The following is a 22,990-nucleotide window of genomic DNA, read 5'->3' as shown; positions in this document are numbered from 1 at the left end:
AAGGAAAATCTCTATATTCCCCAAAAGGTAAGAAATTCTTTCGATTTTTTTCTTTCTTGGCAGCCTTCAAGAGGGGGAGGTCCCGAGCAAGACCCTCCACCATGCGCCGCTTCCTCGCGCATTCTCGAAGACGATTGGCGGAAGACGCCTCCGTCCCTTCTCCAATGGGAAGGTCTCGGAGACGAAAAGAAACCGCCAAGACGCCTCGCCATTCGAGGAAAAGAAGACGGGAAGGAGGGGCCGAGGAGGACCAATGGCACGCTGAGGAGCCGCCCACTCCACAAGACAACCGGGACGACATGGTAAAAAAAAATTACGACACAAAAAAAAGGAGAGACAGAGACAGGCAGCAAAGGAAGTGGAAGTTGCGTCACGGCCTACATGGCTGAAAAAAGGGGGGAAGTGCATTCTATTCAGGCGGGTCTTAATCGGGTCTTGCAGGAGCGCGGCCATCTGCAGGTAATGGCCAAACGGTCACGGTCCACGGCCTGAAACAGAAAAGGCATCCGTCCGGCACAACTGCCTCATTATGGGATCCCTTTTCCGTGACCTTAAGCGCGCAGTTCCGCCCTATTCAATTGCACAGGCCTCGCGTCTTTGGCAATCGGTTTCCCTCCCCAGTCTTGTCCCGCCAAACGATTTTTAACTGTGTACGTGTACACAATGAAGCGATCTTGAGGTATATTTCATTTGCGCTTATAGAGATGAAAAAGCAAACGAATTTAAATGCACGCATGTATACGCAATAAGGGAATCTTGAAGTGCGTTTCAATTAAGCTTAGAGGGATAAAAGCGCAAACGATTCTTTAACTGTACTGAATGCATATTCATAATGCATGCTTTCTCAGGTATATTGCAAATATGCTTATAAAAAAAAGCAATTTTAAATGATTTAAATGTTTATACATATTGAAACAGTAATGATGTATATTTTGTATCACTTAATAGCAATAAAAAAAAAAAATTTTAAAAAAAGGAAGCTTTTAAAACTGAAGTTGAAATAACCTGAATAAATGAAGTCAAAATATATTTTGTTTTGGTAAAAATGTTTTTGAAGCATTGGACGAGAAATCAACTTAAAAAAGATCCACAAAAAATGACACAATACCTTTAAGAACAACAGCGTTGAGCACTAACAGAGATTCTTCGACAGCGGTTTTGGAAGTAGAGTTGAGGAAAATTTTACATCGACTTTTATAATGAAAAATGATATAATTTAAAATGATCGAATGTTTATAATGAAAAAAACCTAAGCTTACCTTATCATTATTTTCTAAATTTAACTTAATATATATTTCATTTTTTGTATTATTATTTAACAAGTGGTTCATTTTAATACATTTTTTAATGCAAAATAAAATTTCGCAATAAAAAAAATAAGATTATAAAGACCCCCTTCTCTTTTTACGACACAAATAAAACCAGAATCATTCAAAAACCAGCTTCTGTACCTCAAAAATATTCTAAATTTAAAGATTTTAATTTCGAAGAGGCAGAAAGCCTCGAATAAAAATAGGACTCTACTTTATGACGCATTGTTTCTTAACACGGAATAGACATCCTATTCTGCCTTAATTAAGACTTATGAATGAATTTATGTTTCAAAATATAGTTTCAAGGATAATTTGATGTCATTTTCTTAACATTTTCAAATAGATGATATTCATTACTGGAAAATCAGATTAGTTTTACTAGTTAATAAGTTTGTCTCTTTTTCCCTCCAATTTACTGAAGAGTACAAGTTTAATACTGAACATTTTCAAGAACAAATTCTTTTTAATTTATGAATATTTTTGTTATGCCATATTCTTTAAAAACTTTTTCACGGTAAATTATCTATTAAAAAATCCTTCGAATCATTCTATTAGTTGTTTTTATTGTTTATATATTCTAATAATAAATTTAAGCACTAGTAAAAAAATCCTCATATTTTTAACTTACAGATTCTTTTTAAGAAAGAATCTAAAATTCCTGAATCGTTTTCCCACTTTCTAATTCCGTAGAAGCCATTGAAATTCAACTTTTTGTTTGGTCTAAAAATTCTACATCAAAATAATATTTGCCTTTAAAAAATCATTTCCTGTTTTAAGATTCACCAGGCCACTCCGAATAAAAACTTGTTTGCGAAATAAATAAATAAATAAAATAATAATTTCTGTCCAAAGTGATTCTTGACAGAGAAAAGCTAAAAGATTTTTGCAACAGTACTTGTTAAATCGTGTTATCTCTCATTTCCAAGAAAGATTTATTACAAGAACATTCAAGCAAAACAGGTATCACAGAAAACAACCATTCTTCCAAACGTTCGACCTTCCAAAGTCTGTAAAAACGCAGTTATCTCCGAAGATGATTGACAAGGACAATCGAATCTGACTTCAGACCTTCCCCTTTCCCCTCCCTCCCAGTTTATCAACACAGAATCGAATTATTTTAAGAACGATAATGTCGCGATAAGGCAGAAAGCATACGTAGTTAGCTAACTATTAATAATAGTGAGGAAATCTTCCCCGATGTGCAAGGGCAGCTGAGAATTCGTCAACCTTAAAGAAATCAGATGAAAGATAAGGCACCGCAAAAAACAATGCGCATCTTCTGAAATGGTTCTGATAAACAAGATTACCTCACCCTGAGAAATGCGAACCTTCTACAGGAGATAAGTCACATGCCAAGATGTTGCGGGAGATCAAAGCTGTGAGTCCAAATTCCGTTCATTGGTCGATTTTTAAAAACTGCATCCAATCATTTTAAAGGAGAGAGATCTCTCCCATTAAATTGTTCTCTACTCGTACAAAAAAAAAAGAATCCCACCTCTTAAAAAACAGAATTTCTAACTTACAAAAATGGACTTATCTCAAAAAACAACGCAGTGCTAATTAATGTAAATGATTTCATTAAATACCGAAATATTTTCTGTCGCAATTGAATGATCCGATCCAATAAAATTGTGTAATCATATGTAAAAAAGTATTTTATTTTGAAAATTTTGAATAGAAAAACGATAATACTTAAAACCCAATGAGAAAAAAAATATATACTTAAAAATTCTTTAGTGTTCGATACTAAACATACTTTTGAACAGAAATTTTAAGATTAAAAACTGATTTGAATTCCGAAACATTTTCTGTCACATTTCAATGATTCGATCAAATAAAACTGTGTAATCAAATGTAAAAAAGAGTTTAAAATATCAACATATTTCATTGTGAAAATTTTGAATAGGAAAACAATAATGCTTAGTGACCAATGAGAAAAAAAATGTAGTTAAAAATTCTTTAGTATACGATTCTAAACATACTATTGAACAGAAATTTTAAAATTAAAAGCTATGATTTGGTATACAATAAACAATCTAAAAAATTTAAAGTATTGCAAAAGTTAACTACGATTTTTTTAATGCAAAAATTTACAATAAATGAAATTCCGTAAATATTGTTAAATTATAAGCAAGTATCGATAAACAAATGAACAGTACTACTTGAATTTTTTTATGAGCATCTTGAAGCAATGCTTTATAAATAAAATAAAACTTTTTTTTTTAATTATTCGAATGCTGTTACATAGTCAGGAACCAATACCAAATTTGAAATATAGATGTTTAAAAAAATTCCAAAGCTGTATTCTCATTGAATTCATGACTGAACTATAAAAAACTGTTGTGAAACGAGTTAGATAGTAAATAGCATTTTTGATTGTCAATTTCTGTACATTTATGTATAACTAGGCACTGTTGATTGTACATACTTGATTATACTTGCCTTGGTACCTGATTATACAAAAGAGTGTATCATTGCGTGATATCAGAATTAAAGTTTTGCAGATGTGACTGCGTGTTGTTCCTAGTTAATACTTAATTCAATATGTATCAAAAATGCGAAGAGGGGACCATGCAAAGTGAAATACGTTTATTACATTGTATTTATTACAAATCAATTATCTCTCCACGATTTGATTTCCGTTTCATACTTTTCTCTCTCTCAGCAAATGCATTCGACTGTTTGAGATTGACGCCTACTCGCCATACAATTTTCATAAGTGAAACAAATTTCTATTACATAAAAGTTGGTTCCCATTCCAACGCTGCCTCGATTTAAAGCTTAATAAAATGCGAAATTTTATTAAATCTATTGTATAATAAAAGGATTTTGTTAATTCTTTTTAAATCCGTTTATTTTGAAACTTTTCGAAATATTTTCTTTATTATTTTACCAAAATAAAATTCTTATTTTTGATATTATTCATTACAAGTTGCACTATATCAACTATAATCTTTAAATTTTTAGAAATAGTTGAAAAAAATTAATTCACGAATTTCCACTTTCTAATATTTTTACGAATGGATGGTATAAGGGCTGTATAGATCTTATTACTATTTAACGACTGACAGACAGACCATGTATTAAGAAACCATCAGAATTTTATTCTTTTTATACCACTAATCTGTTGACTCTCTAATCAACTGACAGATAGCACTAAATTTTCCTGTTTTAACACAAAATTTGTATTGGATACATTTGTTGATAATATAGATAAAAATGAGTCACTTCACAGGTGTTCGGAAGAGACATTGATCATTGTTTGAATCGATGTAAAAAAGGGGAGGAGAAAACATTTTTTTCCCTTTTCCATTTTGTACACTTCAACTTAAAAGGAATTTTCTAGATCTCACTAAAATATAATCTAAACATTAACTTAATTTTTTTAAATTAATTATATGCTTTTAGAAATTTGGAAGACGTCATTTTTAATATACCCACATGACATAAGATGTAAGTATTAAAAAGCATAAACATCGAAAATGTGAAGTTTTATTTTTATTATAAAACACTTTATAATAGAGACTAAAGAAGAAATTGAAGAGCAATGGCCTATATGTAATACGAGGAAAAATATCCATTCGAAGCATTCAGTTTCATTCCCTAACAAAAAGTGTTTTTTTCGCTAACGGATGTCAATAAGGAAAAAAGTTCGATCGCCGCAGAAACTTAAACAATGGACGAATCCTAAAAAAAACTTACTGCGCAGATGTGACAGGAATAAACAGGAAATTTCTCGAAGTTTTCATCGGCCTTTTCTCTGACAGAATCCATCTCAGACCTTCCTCAGACAATTTCTCCATTTGACGAATTTTATTATTTCAGATAATGAGGAAGTGGCGCGGAAAAATACCACATTTTGTATAGATGATAAGGTGCAATCTAAGAATGCTGAAAAGATCCCTGCGGTACAGCCCTTACAGGCAAATAGAAACTAAAAATATTCAATAATGCTGCTATATTGTTGGCGATACCTTTAATCCGCATAGGTTTTATTTATTACTGAGGAGTTACGAAAAGTTTTCTAATTTCGTACCGAGATCAACACTTGAGTTTGAATAGGAATTTTGATGGAATTGTATTTTGAAACGGCGATCATATAAAATAAACCCAACATCCAGTCCACTATGGTCCTTTGATCAATAAAGGAGGCGCATCTTTAAACTGCGCATTAATTTTTACACACATATAATTTTAAAAATAAACCTCTGATTGCTTTTTCCTTTTAAAATACAATGCAAGCAGATTTAAAAATAATTAAATTAAGTTGCAAACCTACTTTGCCTAATTCCTTGATATACTTATTAAAGCTCCAAATTAAATTGGGTATCCTATTTGAGATGTTTATTACTATTTTATTTCATATAAGGATGAAAAAAACCATGAGAGGGTGAAGCTTGTTCAGTTTATTTTTAGTCTTCAAATTAATTGCTGTTTTAATTTAATAACAGAAATCTCAAAAAATTCCGTGAATCAATGCATAAGATAGCTAAATCATTGAATAAGAAGAATTAAGACAAGGTTAATCATGTCGTGATTATGATCTTTTACTTGAATAAAAAAGATACCAAATGCCTAATAAATGTAAACGAATGACAAATATATGAGAAACTTGTTTAACATTTTTTAATTATTATCGACAGTTTAAAAAAAACGCGGAACCAAACATGAAATATGCACAGCGACGAAGAACAAAGAAGATAGGTAGGTCTAGGGGACACAACAAAGGTAAAAATAATAATGCGTTTATTTCATTCTATTCATGATTTTCATGATTCATAGTTTTTGGTAACTGTTCTTTTCTGTGAGTGTACAGCACAAAATATTGGTCGATTTCTATGCATGGAGATTTGTTGAGAATCACTTAAATGACAATTATCACTAGTATTAACTAGTTAGTATTGCCCTCTGAATAAAACTGGCAATTATCCAAATCAGCAGTTAGCATATGGATTTTGTCGACCAATCAGTTTCTGACACAGAAAGGACTAGCAATATTAATAAAAGTTTTTTTTTTAAATGTGTACATTGCTATTATCCACAGAATAATGACATAAGCTACAAAGTATAAAAAGTAATATATTTCAGATCATGGATAACAATCAAACAAACCGTTATTGCCTGTTGTGAAGGATTGTTCACAACTATTTAAATTTAACTTGGTCGTGCACTTGAGGATAAGAATAAAACTATTATGGCAGATAGACGAAGTTAACTCCAGACTGTTGCGACGTTATTCACAAAAGTCTGGTGTTAATTTGGTCGCACACTTGAGGATAAGAATAAAACTATTATGGCAGATAAGATGAAAATAACTTCAGAATGTTGCGAAATGGTTCACAACAGTCTGGCGTTTATTTGGTCGCACACTTGAGGATAAGAATAAAACTATTTTGACAGATAAGATATAAGTTCTTCACAACAGTCTACAGTTAATTTGGTACACCTGAGGATGAGAATAAAACTGTTATGGCAGATAAGATGAAGCTAACCTGTTACAAAGTAGTTCACAACAGTCTAAGGTTAACCTGTCGTACACTGACTATAAGGATAAAACTATTATGGCAGATAAGAAGCTAACTTCAAACTGTTGCAAAGTTGTTCACAACAGTTCGGAGTTAACTTGGTTGTACACTGAGGATAGCATTAAACTATTATGGCAGATAAAATGAAGCTTACTCTAGACTGTTGCAAAGTTGTTCACAATAGTCTGGAGTTAACTTGGCTGTACATTGATTGATTATAAGAATAAAACTATAAAGGCAGATAAGACGAAGTTAACTTCAGATGTTGTGAAGTTGCATGCAAATAATACAGAAGGTAGACTCACCTAAAGTTGGAGAACCACTTGACGAGCTGCGCTGTGTTGTTCTTGTTGAACCGGATGTCTGGAAAGTACATCTTGAGGACGGCGGAGCTCGGGTAGCGGGCGAAGAAGAACATGAGCTTAGCTTTCCTCAGGTGCATAGGCGTCAAGGTACTCGTGTGCATCGAGGCCGCTGTTAAGGAGCCAACATAGAAGAGAGAAACAGAGCGAACCAATGTAGCGTCCGCTCGAACGCATTGGGAAACAAGCCAACTCGGAACCTCAAGAGACACTGTCCCAACACACCAAGAATCCGTTTCCCCATTTATACAAAAACAATAACAAAGTCTGAAGATCTGACAGTCCTAGCTCTTAATGTGAATCTTAGTTTTTCGATTGGAGCATTAGTTTCAAAAAACAAAGTTAATTGATTTCCGATTGGGGCATTAGAATCCTGGCCCATTAATTCATTACTAATAATACTAGTTCAATTCATTACTAGTTGTTCTGATTGCTATTTTTTCTAGTTCTTCGTCTTCAGAATGGGACATCAATAACAGTCCAGAAAGTGATGTCCCAAATCATTGATTGATCCATTTGGAGCATCAGGGACTAAGAAATTGTAAACGCTGTTCATAAACTAATTTTCTGACTGGGACACGAACAGTCTAATAATTGTCGTCCTCGTTCATAATTTTCTGGTCGGGACAGCAATAGTCCAATAATTGTCGTTCCTGTTCACAAATTAATTAATTTCTGACTGGGACAGTAGCAATCCAATAGTTGGCGTCCCTATTCATTGATTTATAAGCTTTGATTTTCTCAAATGTTTAGTGCGAGTTTAAATTGATTCAAACAATGATGCATGGTTTAAAAGAAATTTTAATTACTAAGACCTTCTTTTAAAGGATTATAATAATTAATCATAACGGTGTCAGTAGATATATCAGTCACATAAAAAAGTAACTATGTATATAAATCATCTGCTTATTACCACGTATTATTATTAGATGCTTTTTCTTTATAATGTGCACAATCACTTCTAAAAGTACATTCAGGCAGTGCGTATGATATATGAATTGGCTCTATTTTATACAAGGCGCGAGGATGTCAACGTAAGTTACTTCATTGATTTCGATTAGATTTCCTTTCAAAACTATAGCACCTATAATTATTAAAGTTTCTTTGATAAAATTGCAAATTCTTCTTAATTTGTATCCATTCTTAGAAACTTCATCGATAAAAAGTCCCAAATTATTTAATTTAACATTTGAATGCTCATTCTTCTTAATTTGTACCCATTTTTAGAAAGGAAATCTAACAAAAATAACTAAAATATTGCATTAAAATTTCACACAATATTCTTATGACTAATGCTGAATTAACATACATTTTAAAAAAAAACAAATAATTATATTTTTTTGCTACATAAAAGCTTTTGAAATACAAGAAAACACTTTGTAATTAAAATAGGCGATTCCAGACTTTCATTATTATTATTACTTAACAATGGACGGTCGCTTTTTTTCGGAGTTGGCCATGTTTCAAAACATTTTCAGTAAAGATGCCAAGAAAGAAAGGCAATGAACAAAAGTGAAATTATCAGACACAAAAATAGTCACACGAATGGCAAGCAGAGAGCATGCAGTCCATAAAATAAATGATGAAAGTGGAAATAAAAACATTTCAGATTTTAGAAGGGGTGGGGGACAGATAGGAAAAATACAGCACTATGATTAGATTTTCGTATTTCTCTCAATATTTTTTAAATTTATTTTGATAATTTTTTTTATTTTGAAGAAAAGTGAGAACACATATTAATAAATAGTAGAAAAATATTTGTATTTTATGATTTCTAAACATATCTTATTTAACTAAACTAATATATAAAACAAAATCCCATTCGTCTTTTAGAAGGTGCAAATTAGGAACGGTTCAATTTAGAAAAACAAATTTATTTAATAAAAAATACTATTCATAAATTTTTTTATTAAAAAATTAATTCATTCATTCAATTTTGAAAGTTTAAAGGTTAAAAGATGAGCTCTAAAGTTAACATCTGATAATAAAATCAAAATTTGCTACATCGCTATATTATCATTCAATTCAAGATAAGTTTCTTTTCTGATTAAATTAAGAACAATAGAAAGCAAAGATGAATAAAGACTTTACAATGAGAAGTAATAATAACAAGTAAAAATGCAACCAATTTTTTATACATAAAGTAATTTACCAATTGAGAAAGTAAATTTAAGTTCATTAACAACAGATGATATCATATTCATAAAAAATCTCAACACATTTCATTTCGATCGCTGCTAAGAAATACAAATAAATAAAAACTCCTAAAAATTAAATTCATTTGAAAAAAAAAAAAATACGAAATTTATGAAAAGTCTTGTGTTAGAAAAAATTTAGATTTCAATTAAGTTCCTTACTGTAGTATATTCCAAAATATTTCACAAATATTCCATTTCTTCGTGAATTTTTAATTTCAATGTTTCGCATTTAATAGAAATAAAACTCTAAGACATGATTTGAGAATGGAATCCAACTAAAGTTACAATCACATGATAAATTCAATTATGCGTGCTATCTGCCACTTAACTGCAACTGTACTTACGCCGTGTTGCCATGTCGCATAAGATAAAGAAACTAATGACGACAGTTCACTCGAAATAAATTTGTCTCATACATGTGCACAAGTGACTAATAATTGAGGAAAAACCAATAAATGAGAAACCCTAGTTGAAAATAAGACGGACGGGCAAGAAAAAAAGAAACCATAAAACTGCAGTAGTCTTTCTTAAACCTCAAGCATCCGTTAAGCGACTAATCAATGATCGTGGACTCCCTAATCTATTTAAGAAAGAAATCCGATCGCCGAACAAGAAGCTTTACAAGAGAAAACAGAAATCCTACAAGTTGGACCACGAACACGAAGAGTTTGCGGGCTCTTGCCAGTGTTGTCAAGAAACTTTACCTAGATTTTTAATATTCATTAGGTTGAGAATAAGAAAGTTCCCGTCTTATTTAGTTCTACAAGAATGCATAAAACTAAACTAGAACATTTAGAAAACTTTCATATTTCTTTAATTTTTTTTAAATCTAATATTCTTTTACTTCTTAAAAAGTAGATTTATTATTTTTATTTTAAGATTTTTTTTTAATTTAAAACTATTATTAACCATTTACTCTGAAAATGTATTGGATGAACAAAATTTTTATTTTAAATCGTGGTGCTTAGAATAAAAAGTAATAATTTTAAATTAGTTTCTGAATTTGTGTTTGCATCCTTTTTTCATATTTTTCGATATAATAATAATAAAAATAACAACGAAATAATTAAAAAACAATTTTATATTACATTTATCCAAATTTATAAATATATATATATATATATAAACTACTTTATCTTAGCATTTTTATTCTTAAAGTTTTATTTGCATATTTTAATCATATTAACGCATGTTTAGGATTGTGAATATTTCCCTCAAAACTGAATGAAAAATTTTAAAACTCTTATTTATATTATTATTAATTCTAATTTCCTGCTGCAATAAATCTCAAAAATTCTTCTTTGTGCTCAAATTTTGAAGGCGATTTGTGCTCTGAATATATTTTAAAAATATCAACATCAATAAACTTTTTATATGGCACCACCGATTTTCAATTTAGAAATACATTGATTCAATAATGGAAAGTATATTTTCCAATCCTGGCAACAGCCATATAATAAAAAAATAACTGCTTATAAGTGGAAGAATAAACTCTAATCTTCAACAATATTCACACATACTGTTGCAATACTCAACAAAACACTGAAAACATTCTTCGAAATGAATACTTCCCATTAAAAAGGATCCAATCGAATTCCGCAGAAAGTTCGTTTTCAAAGAAAAGTCTTTTAAACACGAACGTATTTTGTTCGTTTTCAAGCGAAAGATGAATGCGTATATTCTATTCATTTAATCTTACTTTCCGTATAACATAAGCGGTCTCACTTCTGAGAATCTTGCAGTGCAAATACAGCAGAGTTTAGTTGTTGCAACATATTTTCGTCTGCTTTTTATCGATGGCCAAAATTAACAAAATGAATGGTTCGAATAGAGTTCGGCGAAATTCTTGCGCGGGAAAAGTTTTCTTAATGATGCTGGACAAATATTAGAGGAGAGAGCCCGCCGGAGAAAAACAACGTCTCCTTTTCATCCAAGAGAAGCGAAATGAAAAGATCAAAGGCGATGGTGCGAAAAATGAGAACGTCTTGCAGGAGAAGAGAACCTTCAGAAGTTCTAATAGCCTTTAGGCACTTTTCCGACTTTCAAAGGCAGAGAGAAAGTGTTCCGTTTCAGCGAAAACATCAAAGAAGAAGTTAGTTAAATATTTTTCAGAGTTTGAGTTGCGAAAAAGATAAGATGGAGCAGATTTATTCAAAATCAAAGTCCTTTTATTTATTTAATTTTTTCACAGTTTTCACTCGTTAAAAGCAAACGATTTCTCACGAATGAATTAGTAATGGCGAATATTCTTTTCCTTTAATTTATTATTCCTATTTTTGTTATTATTCCAAAAAAAATTTTCCTATATGTTGCGAAATGATTTCGAAATTTTGTTATTCAAAATGTTTCCCTACAGATCATTTTATATTTTTGATAAAATAAAACAATAAATAAATGAATTTTAAGCCAATACTTTGACTTTCTTTTAATTTTCTATGGAAGCTAAAATTAATATCAGAGTAATAAGAATTTGTGTATTAAGAACTTTCTAAGTATATATTTAACACAGGAGTGTTTGAATTTTAACATGATTAATTTTTCTTTTATGAATATGTTTCACCTGTAGAATAAGGCAATTATCAGATATTAGAGAATACAAGTTTTATTTTTAAACAAGCAAATTTGATAAAATGTATTTGGCATTTTAAAAAATGCTATTTTAAATTTGAAACTTTCCGATTTTTTTAAAAAAAATTTTAAATCATAATATAAAGCAGGGAGGATTTTATTTTATATCAAAATATAAATTATATATTTATTTTATATATTTATTAGCAATTTTTATCTATTTATTTATTTTTAATAAGTGATATATGAACTAAGAAAATTCTAAAAAAATTAAAATGAAAAGAAGAGAAGAAAAAATATGAAGTATAAATTATAAAGAGCAAAAAAAAAAAAAAAAATCTAGTTTAAAATGAAGGGAAAATTTCAATACAGATTAAGCATATCTTCATATTAAAAATGCGACGAAATGATAGGAAGAAATAAAAAAATTCTTTTGGACAAATACAGAACATAACAGATTGTCTAGAGAAAAAGTATGTATATGCATTGCTGATTATAAGAAAAATATGCCAATTCAATGCGTCAAACTTTTTTGAAAGCAGAAATATGTACACCTGTTTCTTAATTAGTACTGGCTTGATAACTATACTCGATTCGTGAAGAATTTTTTTTTATCCAGTTGTTATGTAATATGTGAAAGAAACATGAAGTATTAGGATTGGTAGAACATTTATGATTCTTTGGGTTTGTTGAAAGGAACTCTTATTGTTTGTTGAAAGGAAACGTTCGTTTCACAAAGAAACATGCGCATCGGAAATCTACTTTAACATCTTCATTTTTTAAAGGTTTAGGAAGAAAAATAAAAGATGGGCATTTTTTTTTTCAAATAATGTCTTTAAAAAAATCTCGAAAATATTTCATTGTATATATATATAAAAATATTCCATATATATAACAATCGTATTATAGTTAGAGATTTTACTAACACAATTACTTCGCGTGGCAAACATTTTTTTTTGTCAATAATCCATTAAAAAAAAACACCTTTATAAACCGTAATTTTTTTTCACTGTCGAGATAAGATGCTAATACTTAACTTTAGATAAAAATTCATATTCGAATTTTATAGTCCAAAATCATATTCTTAAAAGAACTACAGCCTTGAGCAAAAGAAGAAACTTTAACAACAAAAAAAAAAAAAAAAAAAAAAAAACTTTTTAAATATTATTTCGGAGAAATTTTTAATAATAGACCTAATCCTAGAAGCGCCAACAAGAAAATTTTTTAAATATTGTTTCGAAGAAATTTTTAATAATAGACCTAATCTTACAGCCGACAACAAGATAATTTTTTAAATATTATTTCGAAGAAATTTTTAATAATAGTCCTAATCCTAAAATCGAGAACAAGAAACATTTTTAAATATTGTTTCGGAGAAATTTTTAATAATAGACCTAATCTTACAGCCGACAACAAGATAATTTTTTAAATATTGTTTCGAAGAAATTTCTAATAATAGTCCTAATCCTAAAACCGACAACAAGAAACATTTTTAAATATTGTTTCGAAGAAATTTTTAATAATAGACCTAATCCTAGAGCCAACAACAAGATAATTTTTAAATTTTGTTTTGAATAAATTTTTAACAATAGACCTAATCCTAGAATTGTCAACAGGATATCTAGGATCTGAAAGAATATTTGAAAAATATGTACATAGAAAATGGTGAAAAAAATAATAGCCTGAATTATAAAAATACCATAAAATCTATACTTACAAATTGGATTATCACTTAGCATAGCTACCCAATATTTCGATAGGATTTGAGGAAATACTTATAGAAAATCAAAGAAAATTTTTGAGGAAAAATTTTTTTAAGAGCAAAGCATTAGGAAGATCAACTTCTTTACAGTTTTTTGAAATGTAAATCTAGAATGTTTTAGAATTTAGAATGAATTTTTCAGAAATTCTAATGTGCTCATATCCGATGGAATATTAATTTAGCACATATAATAAAATATTTATACCTTTATATATATTAATTTTTTACCTACAAGATGTTTATTTTTTAAATTTCTTTAAGGGTTTCTTTCCTTCTTTTTTTTTTTTTTTTTTTTTTCCTACAATAGGTTAATCGATCATTTGATTAGAAAATCTGAGCTTTTTACATTTACAAATCCGATATAGTAAACTACAAGATTCTGAAGGAATAGGGTGAGAACAATAAGAAAAAGCCATTCTGCTAATATAATAAGAAAAACAGCATGTTGATAGTTCAGCAAAGCAATTAAGAAGAGGATATATATACACATAAAAACTGTACAGTATATAGAAATATATATATATAAAAAAATCACGTCTAATATTAAGGGATAGCTTGCAAGCAGCACACAAGCAAAAAAACTTATTAAAATTCTTACGTAGAAAGGATATCATAGCTATGTTGGAGTCGTAGTTGGCCGGACTATCCCCAGTGTCCGACATGTCTCCACTGTCTTGCTTCACATGGGATGACATGTGCATGGAGTCCGGAGACCCTCTCGGGTGTTGGTGGAAAGGCAACAGAGGGTGCATGGTAGCCGGACCGTCGTCATCAGGTCCTTCCAAGGGCGCAAAGTGCTGCTGTGATAGGCGGTGGTGGTGGTCGTAGCTGAAATTGGGATGGAACAATTCAGATTGGTTTAGGCTTGGATTAGGTATGGCCACTGTTGTGGGTAAGCTGACCGGCACCAAAGGAGGTGGAGGAGGATGAGAGTAAAGAGGGGGAAGGTCCATGCCCTGGTATTTGGGGCTCATGTCCATAGAAGAGTCAGCTGATCGCATCGCCGCCCCGCAAAGTTGCGCTCCGCGTTGCTGTAATCGCGTATCGGTCACTTTGTGGCGCTTCTTCTTGGAAGCCACCACTAGAGACATGGCTTCAGTCTGTTCGGGCGTCGGTGTGGAGGAGCTATAGGGAGTGGAGGAGCTGTAGGGTGGGTTGGAGAGTGAAGGGGGCCGGGGCGGAGAGCCGTAGAGAAAAGCGGCCGTGGCGGCCACGCTAGAAGGGGGCTTCAGTGGGAAGAAAAAGGGCGGTGGGGGAGGTTTTGAAGCATTCAGATCCGGTGGATAGGGGCTGGTCCGCAGGCCGTTGACGCGAGTACCGCGGTCGATCACTTTTCCTGTGGTGCGTGGCGACTTACGGTCCAACATCTGAGACAACAGAGTAGGGTCCTTAGGGGTTTCTTGTGGGATCGGAGTGGACTTTGCTTTTCGCTGTTGAACACACCTGGACACAACAGCATCCACTACTTGCGATAGAGAAGTAGACAGTTCGGCTTTGAGAGACTCAGCCAACCATTCGTAGTCCACATTAGGTGGCTGAACGATGCACGATTCGCGTGCCAAACTGTCTTGTGTTGTTTTGGTAGCACTAACATCTTTACGGTCATCAATGACCAGCCGTCGTTGGTCATCATATAAACTGGCATTGTCATCATCCACAAAGGAAGCCGGTTCTGTTTTAGTCGGCTTCACGTCTTCCGAGGAGTCCCGGCTCTTGACCTGGTCCTCGTCGGTACTATCACCGTCCATCATTTCCATATATTGCTGTTGCATGGCCACGAGCTGTTGCTGCATATGGCGTAGCTGTTGGCGAAAAGTGAACAGTCCGGCACCACTGGCGCTACGTCGCTTGATGAGGGGGCTACCAGAAGGGTCGTTATCAAAGTCCTCTTCCTCTTCGTCATAACCACCCTCACCATTAGCGCTGACCCTCTCATGCTGCTGAGGCTGGTACAGCTTTCTCTTTTTACACCCATTAACAGGGGCTTGTAATCCGGGACCTCCACCATTCGTTCGTGGAGTGGGTCCTTGCAACATGTTGCTGACAATGGTCTCGACACGAGCACGCTTAAGTTCCAAGGGGTTGGGAGCGGGCTCGTCGCTGGTCCAGGGCCGCTCCGGACTGGTCCCGCGGGAGGAACCGCTTCTCGCGGGAGACACTGGCGCAGGCACCGACGTCGACATCCTTCTGCTCTCGTTCGAGTCTTCGTCGTCCGCTTTCTCGGTCGTCTCCCCCCCACCCAGCGGGCTCGCCGGACCGTGACCGTCACTTCCTCCTCCACGCTGCCTCCCCTGCTGGAGAATATCACGTAGAAGGTGGCTGCTATTGCTCCCTCCACTGCTACATCTTTCTGGACTTCTTTCTCCATACATTTCACCGCCTCCACCGTTGACAAAAAGTCCGCGTCCAGGGCCCATAGCCCCGTTGCTTGTCCCACCTTCCATCACCATCATGTCCTGTTCCTTGGGCAGGCCGCGCAACCCCGATCCGATGAGGTCGCAGAGCATCCTGGTAGCGGCGTACCCGTTGTGGTTGTAGAGCGAAGAGAGTGCGCCGGGCGGTCGGGAGCTGAAGTTGGGGATGCTGGCGTAGCTGTTTCTCGGTTCTCCTGCATCCACTCTCTGCCGAACGCGTTTCGTCTTAGCCTTCAAGCCGCCCTCGTCGGGGTCCTCTTCCGATGACATCATCCCCGCGCTCATTGGACGAGCCACCCCCTCGCTGCCTTTGTTCTGCCGCTCCAAATAGGGGGGGGGGGGTGCAGGACGCTTTTTTTTATTTTATTCTTCTTTCACTCTCCTTTTTTACCTCCCTCTGGCGGATAATCGTCTGCTGCTCAGGGATCCTTCCTCAGGCCTGCAAAGAGAACAAAGGAGAGGGGGGTTGAAAACACTTGCAGACGATTTGAGACTCAGTTCCGCATTGAAAGCAACAGTTTGGGGGTGTACAAGAGTTATGAAAATGAAATAGAAAAATATATTATACATGCATTATGAAACAGATAATACTCTATTAGTTTTGAAAGAGAGCGAGTAGGGAAAAAAAAGCAATCTCTCCTGATAAACAAAATTCAGGCAAAGCATGTGATACAGATAAATGAAATCGAGCCAAAAAAATCGATATGAGAAACGTAAACAAACCTCGGAAAAACCGTTTGAAACGAGCGTTTTGTTTTGAAAAGGAATTTTTAATTAAATCTTCTCCGCTGTTTTTAAACATATATCAAAGCGTGTGAATGTTTTCACACATAGGTGTCGGTATTTTTCTTACTTTTGCATATCAACTAGAAATTTAGAATGTTAATAAACACAGAATATATCTGATATTCTTTCATCTTGTTATCAAAGCTTACTAAAAGAGAAATAAACGCATATAATTAAAATACCAATAAAAAAAAACTAGCCTTGTATGTTTTTCATAAACAATGAGATCTTGAAATTCAAAGCTTCTTGAAAACTTCAGGTTGTAGGAAAAGTTTTTTCCCTTCTTCTAAAAGTTTTATTTAAGAATACATTAAATAGAAATTTAAACATCGTACCGGTTTCGTTAAATTATACTTTTACTTGCAAAGCTATTCCAGATTCTTAAGTATAAATAGAAAATATTTTCAGCGACAATTTTTATAAAAGAACTAAAACTTTGCTTTCATTAAGACCAAGGAATATTCTTTTTTTAATTGCCAACAGCAAAAATTAAATACAAAAGAATTGGAAATATATAGTGTTAAAAAATAGTGACATTTATTTCTTCTTAATAAATTAATAATTTGCTTATGAATAAATTTCATAATATTTTACAAGATGCAATTTTTATTCATTATATATACAGAAAAGGGCAATAAAAAATGGCTAATTCACTTAAAAAGCAATGATTTACCAATTTCATCTCTATTAAAAGTTTTTAATCAGAAAATCAATTCTGATCTTATTGTACCAATTTAATTTTATGTTTGCAATTTTAGGGTGTAACTGCCTTATTATAGGTATAAAAGAATTTTCAAAAATTAAGCCTGAATAAACGAATACTCTAATATTACAAGAACAAGTTCAAAAAGAGAACTTAAGATAAAATTAGCATATATTAACGAAAGATAATAAATGGCACATAATAAATGGACACATTAGCTTCATAAGACAAACGTTACACGATTTCATATTATAGTAAAATAATCAGCATCTCTTACTAGCAGGACTAAAATGAATAAACAAATAAATCAACTAAACATCCTATTTTAAAAATGATACATCCACTTATCTTTGTTTCTTGTCATTCGTTTCGAAAGTTCGCTTTGAAAGAGGATGTTTATGAATTAATTTCCTTTTGTTGATAAAAGTGTGTTTATAGCAACGCTCTAATGGATCAGAAATATCAGATAATAGATTCTTACTAATCTCTTTAAAAGGAAATAGTTTTATTACTAATAAAACAAATAATCGCAAATTATTAGATATGCACAGAAAATGGTAAATCTATATTTTAATGGATAAATTACAATATAGATTCTATTTTTGAAATTTTAAGATTTCATAGATACACTATCAATCATGACATATCTTAATACATTAGTTTTTTTTAACAAGTTTCCATAAATGTTTTCATTTTTTATTTCAATTTCTGAATTACGTAAATAAATTGATAATAAGATTTTGTAATTGCTCTAAAATTTTAGAATTAAAAATGAAATCAAAATTCCTCTTAAGACTTTGAATGGAATGATAATAATAAAATTCGTTTCTACTATCTCCCATCAAATGCTTAACCACTTTTTTTCTTCCTTTTTCTTACATTTTGTAAAAGTCAATTGTAAAATTGTAAAAGTCAATTTATACGAATTTTTTGTAAATATGCGGAAAGAAAATTTTCAAATGGAAAGGAATTGTTGAAAGCTATCGACACAGTTTTGATTACGGCTGTAATATTTATAGATAGCAAACTACAGGCGCTGTGAAACAAATTAATCTTAATCGAAATGCAGATTTCCATAACGGTTTAATAAATTCAATTAATAAAGCAATAAATTATTAAAGCTTTAAATCATTAATTCTAAAGGCATCAAGAGTTCATGAAATAGTAATTTATTAAACCATCATTCTTTATTTATTTTCTAAAATCGAAAGTTCTGCAAGTTAAACAATAAATTTTAAACATCTCTGATAAATTATCTTTCCGATTAATGTATCATCGTTATCGTGGCTATGTATGTGCATAAAGAGTAGTCAGCATATTGAAGCAATTGTTATTTTTCCCCCAATAAGAAAGAAAATAATTTAAAAAAAAAAATCAACCACATATAGAATCTAGGTGTGAAAATTCATCAAGTCGAAATCTTATAAAATAAGATTTCATGCATAATGGTAAATGTTCTATGGTATACCTAAAATGAATAATTTACAATGATTTAAAAATCGTTGAAATCGAAGATTCCATAAAGAAAAATTATTCATTCATATTTTGAATTCCACAAACAAGTTAATCAGCCGTACATCTTCTATGGCCACAAAATACCCTATCCCTCACTCAAAGATGCGCTCAGGCACAGACATTCAAAATTAAAATAAATAAAGAAAGTAATAAATAAAATAATGAACAAAAGTAACAATTTCGAAAAAACTTTTTAACATTCATATTTCTAATTATATGGGACGGTAAAAAACTGTTACGCACCTTCCGAACAAAAATCCGTGATCTCGTCAACCCTTTTTCTACTGTCTGAAGGCCCAATTCCGAGTGTGTCACGCACCACAAAAGAAATGCAATCGAAAACATCAACTTCGGCGCATGTTCTTTCTGTTCCACCCCACCCCCTCCGTTCTGTAGCTTCTCTCCCCCCCCCCCTACAGATGCCCGATGATTCCCTTTCTTTCGCATAAGAGTGCAGCTGCGGACAAAGTAAACACAGAGACAGAGAAAGGAAAGGAGAGACAAAAAGAAAGAAAAAAAAACAGACGATATTTTTTTTCTCTCTCTCTCTCTTCCCTGCTATATCACACGACTCTGATTCCAGCTTCTCCTTAGAGAACACTTGTTTGCATCAAAACATGGATTTCTAGCGAAAAGTATAGTTCTGAGACGTGTTCACGGACATCGAGTTCTCGAAACTTAAGAGAGGCATGATGAAATGAAATTAAACATTCACTCATTCCAGGGTTATAAGAACTGTTGTAAGAACTGAACATCTGCCGTTCGTATAAACAGGATAATACTGTTATTCAACAAACCCGGAATAGCTGAAAAGATTACAATCGTAGATGATTACATTTTATTACTGTGAATTTATTACTCAGAATGTTTGTCTTTCATTGTTTATTAACTATTATTGCCTCCTTTATCAAAAAGAAAATTAATCTGAAAGGGTTTTTAACTTCTTCCACTAGTGACCGCCTTTCAAGGTGAAAAAAAAATTAATAAGTAAATAAATTTAAAAAAAAACACTTCCAGAAAAATAAAATGTGGTGAATGAGGTAAAAATAAATAGGAAACTGCATTATTAAATTAAAAAAATCGTTGTTTTGCAAACTGTTTGAGTTTGTAAATCAATATGAATAATTTAACCCTTTGCACTCGGAAAAGTAATTCGATGCAAAATTATCCAGCTACCACAAGAACTTGCTTATTGCTATGAAATATTTATATATATATATATATATATATATATATATATATATATATATATATATATATATATTATAGTTTTAAATATATATAAATTATTATAGTTTTAATGTCATCTACATCTTCTTACCATCCTTTGGATATTCTTAAAAAATAAATACATAAAATGTCAAAATGATGCACCGTCTTGAATGGTGAGTGAGAGGCACCATCCGAGTGCAAAGGGTTAATTACTTTTTCCTACAAATATTGAAGAATCCAAAAGAAATATTTAAGTTAATTTCTTTAGTTTAGTTTAGTTATATTAACGTCCCGTTTGAAGCAACACTAGGGTTATTTTGGAACGGACCTCGTAATTTTGAACGGAGGTCAGATGAGGAGAACGACACCTGAGCTGGCACCTCCTCTCCACACCACACCAGCTGGAGAACGTTTGGTCAGGACGGATTTAACGTGCAACAGACCCCCTTACAGGACGGTTCTTCGGTGGAATCGTGTCTCGAACCTGAAACCCTCCGGTTCCGAAGCCGAGACCTTACCACCAGGTCATCGCGGCCTAAGTTAATTCGAAAGAATCTGTTGAAGGGTGTTTTAATTTTCGCAATGCAAGTACGTGTTTAAGATGCTTTACTTAAAAGTCGCGATTCGACCATTTAAGAACCTTCGGTTTAAAGCAGCGAGTCCATTTATTCAGTTAAAGACAAATAGATGGTAATTTACATGCGCAGGTTTGTATTTTCGTTTGTATTTTATTGTTACACGCGGACATTTTGGGATGCAGTTCTGAATTTTTAACCAAGTCAAATTTCTCATCTCCGCTGGTTAAAGTTTGTAGATTTTTCCACTTGTTCACAAAAACTTCATCACATATTTTTATTAACCCTTCATGTGTACGTAAATGCTATTTATGTTTTTTTATATTTTCATTTTTCTTTTTTCATTATGTATATATAATAAAAAGTTGATACATATAAATACTCGGTAAGCTACATCATTTATATAATTAATTAAAAAAGAGGGAGAAGAAATTAGTTTAAATGAAGAAGGGGAAAATCTAACTGAAATTCCAGCTTCCGAAATTCTACACCAGCAGGATTTAACGCTCACTAGTCTTGTGCATGTGATAGAACTTTTACGAAATAGAATGGAATTGGAAAATCAAGTCAAAAAGCGTTTTAAGCCTTATGAAAATCATGCGTTCATCTGTTTTCTAATAAAAGTGTTCCTAATCGTGCAAATCATTATAAGTCATTTTTCCGTATTTTAATGGTATCATTTTTTTAGTAGAAGTAAGCCAAAATTTAATTAATAATAAAAATTAGATTGCAAAGAGTCGAGTATCAACATAAAATAATAAATAAATAAAACTATAATTCTACATAGAATTATGGAATGGAAATTTAAAATTTAATTATTGCAAGTACAAGGCATACGTATGCTTTCACTAGTGACAGCTGAGGTTGACAGTCTGTAGAATCTTCTGAACCTCCGCATCTTTAATGAATGATATATTTTTAGCATTTAAGAAATAAATTTAATTTTCGTTTCGAAATATAGTTTCATGGCACGGTTTTTGAACATTGTATTAGATATATCAATTACTATTATATACATATAAATCAAATTTAGGTATATTTATTTTCTTATAATGACGCACAGCACAGATTTCCCCATACCATCAACTTAAATAATCAAGGATTGTAACTGGTAAGATTATATTTTCAAGAGCCTTTATTATTTCAATTCGTCTGCATTTTTTTTTTTAATGTAAGCTCATCATTTTAATTTTAACAAAACGTTTCCACTGAAAATGTTAGCCATTTTCTTTTGAGTTGAGAAAAATTACAATACAAGAATACCATGAGACTCATTACTATTTCAATACATTCCTGTCAAAAGAAAGAACCAAGACAACATTTTATACTTCTTTTGAATTGGGAAAAAGGAAGAGGGATCCGAGAATACCACCTCGATAATATATCCAGAACTGACAAGAACTATCGAGGACATATTCAGAACCGTTTCAATAAAGGTAATTACGCATTGCATTAGTTCACCGTGTGGTAAACTCAATGTTACCATATAGATCTATTAACATTCTCATTTAAGAGAAAGGGGCTCATTATAAAGAGAAAGGGTCCAGCAATAAAGCATTTTCTTTTGAGTGACGAAAAAAAAAAGGAATCCGAGAATACCTCCGTGGCGTGCGAATGGACAATCTCGAGTTTTTTCAAAAAAATAAACAAACAAAAGAAATGCCGGATCTTCCGTCCAGAGCGGAAGCTGACCTTCAGAGGAAGAGGCAAGCTTCCGGGCAACCCAAAGGGCTTCCACCGGAGGCCGTGGGTGGAGCACCCCTTGCAGGTGGGGGCGGCGGAAATCGTTTGTTCTCCCCCACAAGACAAGACACTCGACGTCCGCCGGAACACTCGTTTGCTCTAAGTTTCGGTTTCGGTCTCACGACCGCGTTTCTCATCGGATCTCGGATTCTCTGGTGGTCGCATGGATTATCCAGGAGGCCCTTAATTTTGTCCTTTAAATGTTAAAACAGAAGTAATCGAAAACAAAATTATTTTGAAGTCCAAGCATTTTTAATAAGCTAAGTTTTGCTTGGTAAGAATTATAGATCCAGGAAATGAATTTTAACAATGTA

General features: G+C 32.6%; 1 protein-coding gene across 6 annotated transcripts in view; it reads right to left on the bottom strand.

The window, feature by feature from the left end:
• Positions 1-22,990, bottom strand: part of LOC129971567 (homeobox protein prospero-like) — a 391,670-nt gene that overhangs the window by 18,476 nt on the left and 350,204 nt on the right. For 5 of the 6 annotated variants that reach the window (XM_056085453.1, XM_056085455.1, XM_056085452.1 and 2 more), the window contains 2 exons: positions 14,327-16,581; positions 7,144-7,312 (listed from right to left, as the gene is read on the bottom strand). In XM_056085453.1, coding sequence (XP_055941428.1) covers positions 7,144-7,312; positions 14,327-16,427 — 2,270 coding nt within the window. In that variant the 5' untranslated portion in view covers positions 16,428-16,581. The remainder of the gene's footprint in view (positions 1-7,143; positions 7,313-14,326; positions 16,582-22,990) is intronic. The other variant, XM_056085457.1, reaches the window with a different exon arrangement.

Source organism: Argiope bruennichi, chromosome 6 (assembly GCF_947563725.1).
Source record: "Argiope bruennichi chromosome 6, qqArgBrue1.1, whole genome shotgun sequence".
In the NCBI taxonomy this organism is placed as follows: domain Eukaryota; kingdom Metazoa; phylum Arthropoda; class Arachnida; order Araneae; family Araneidae; genus Argiope; species Argiope bruennichi.
This window is presented reverse-complemented; position numbering and strand designations above follow the sequence as displayed.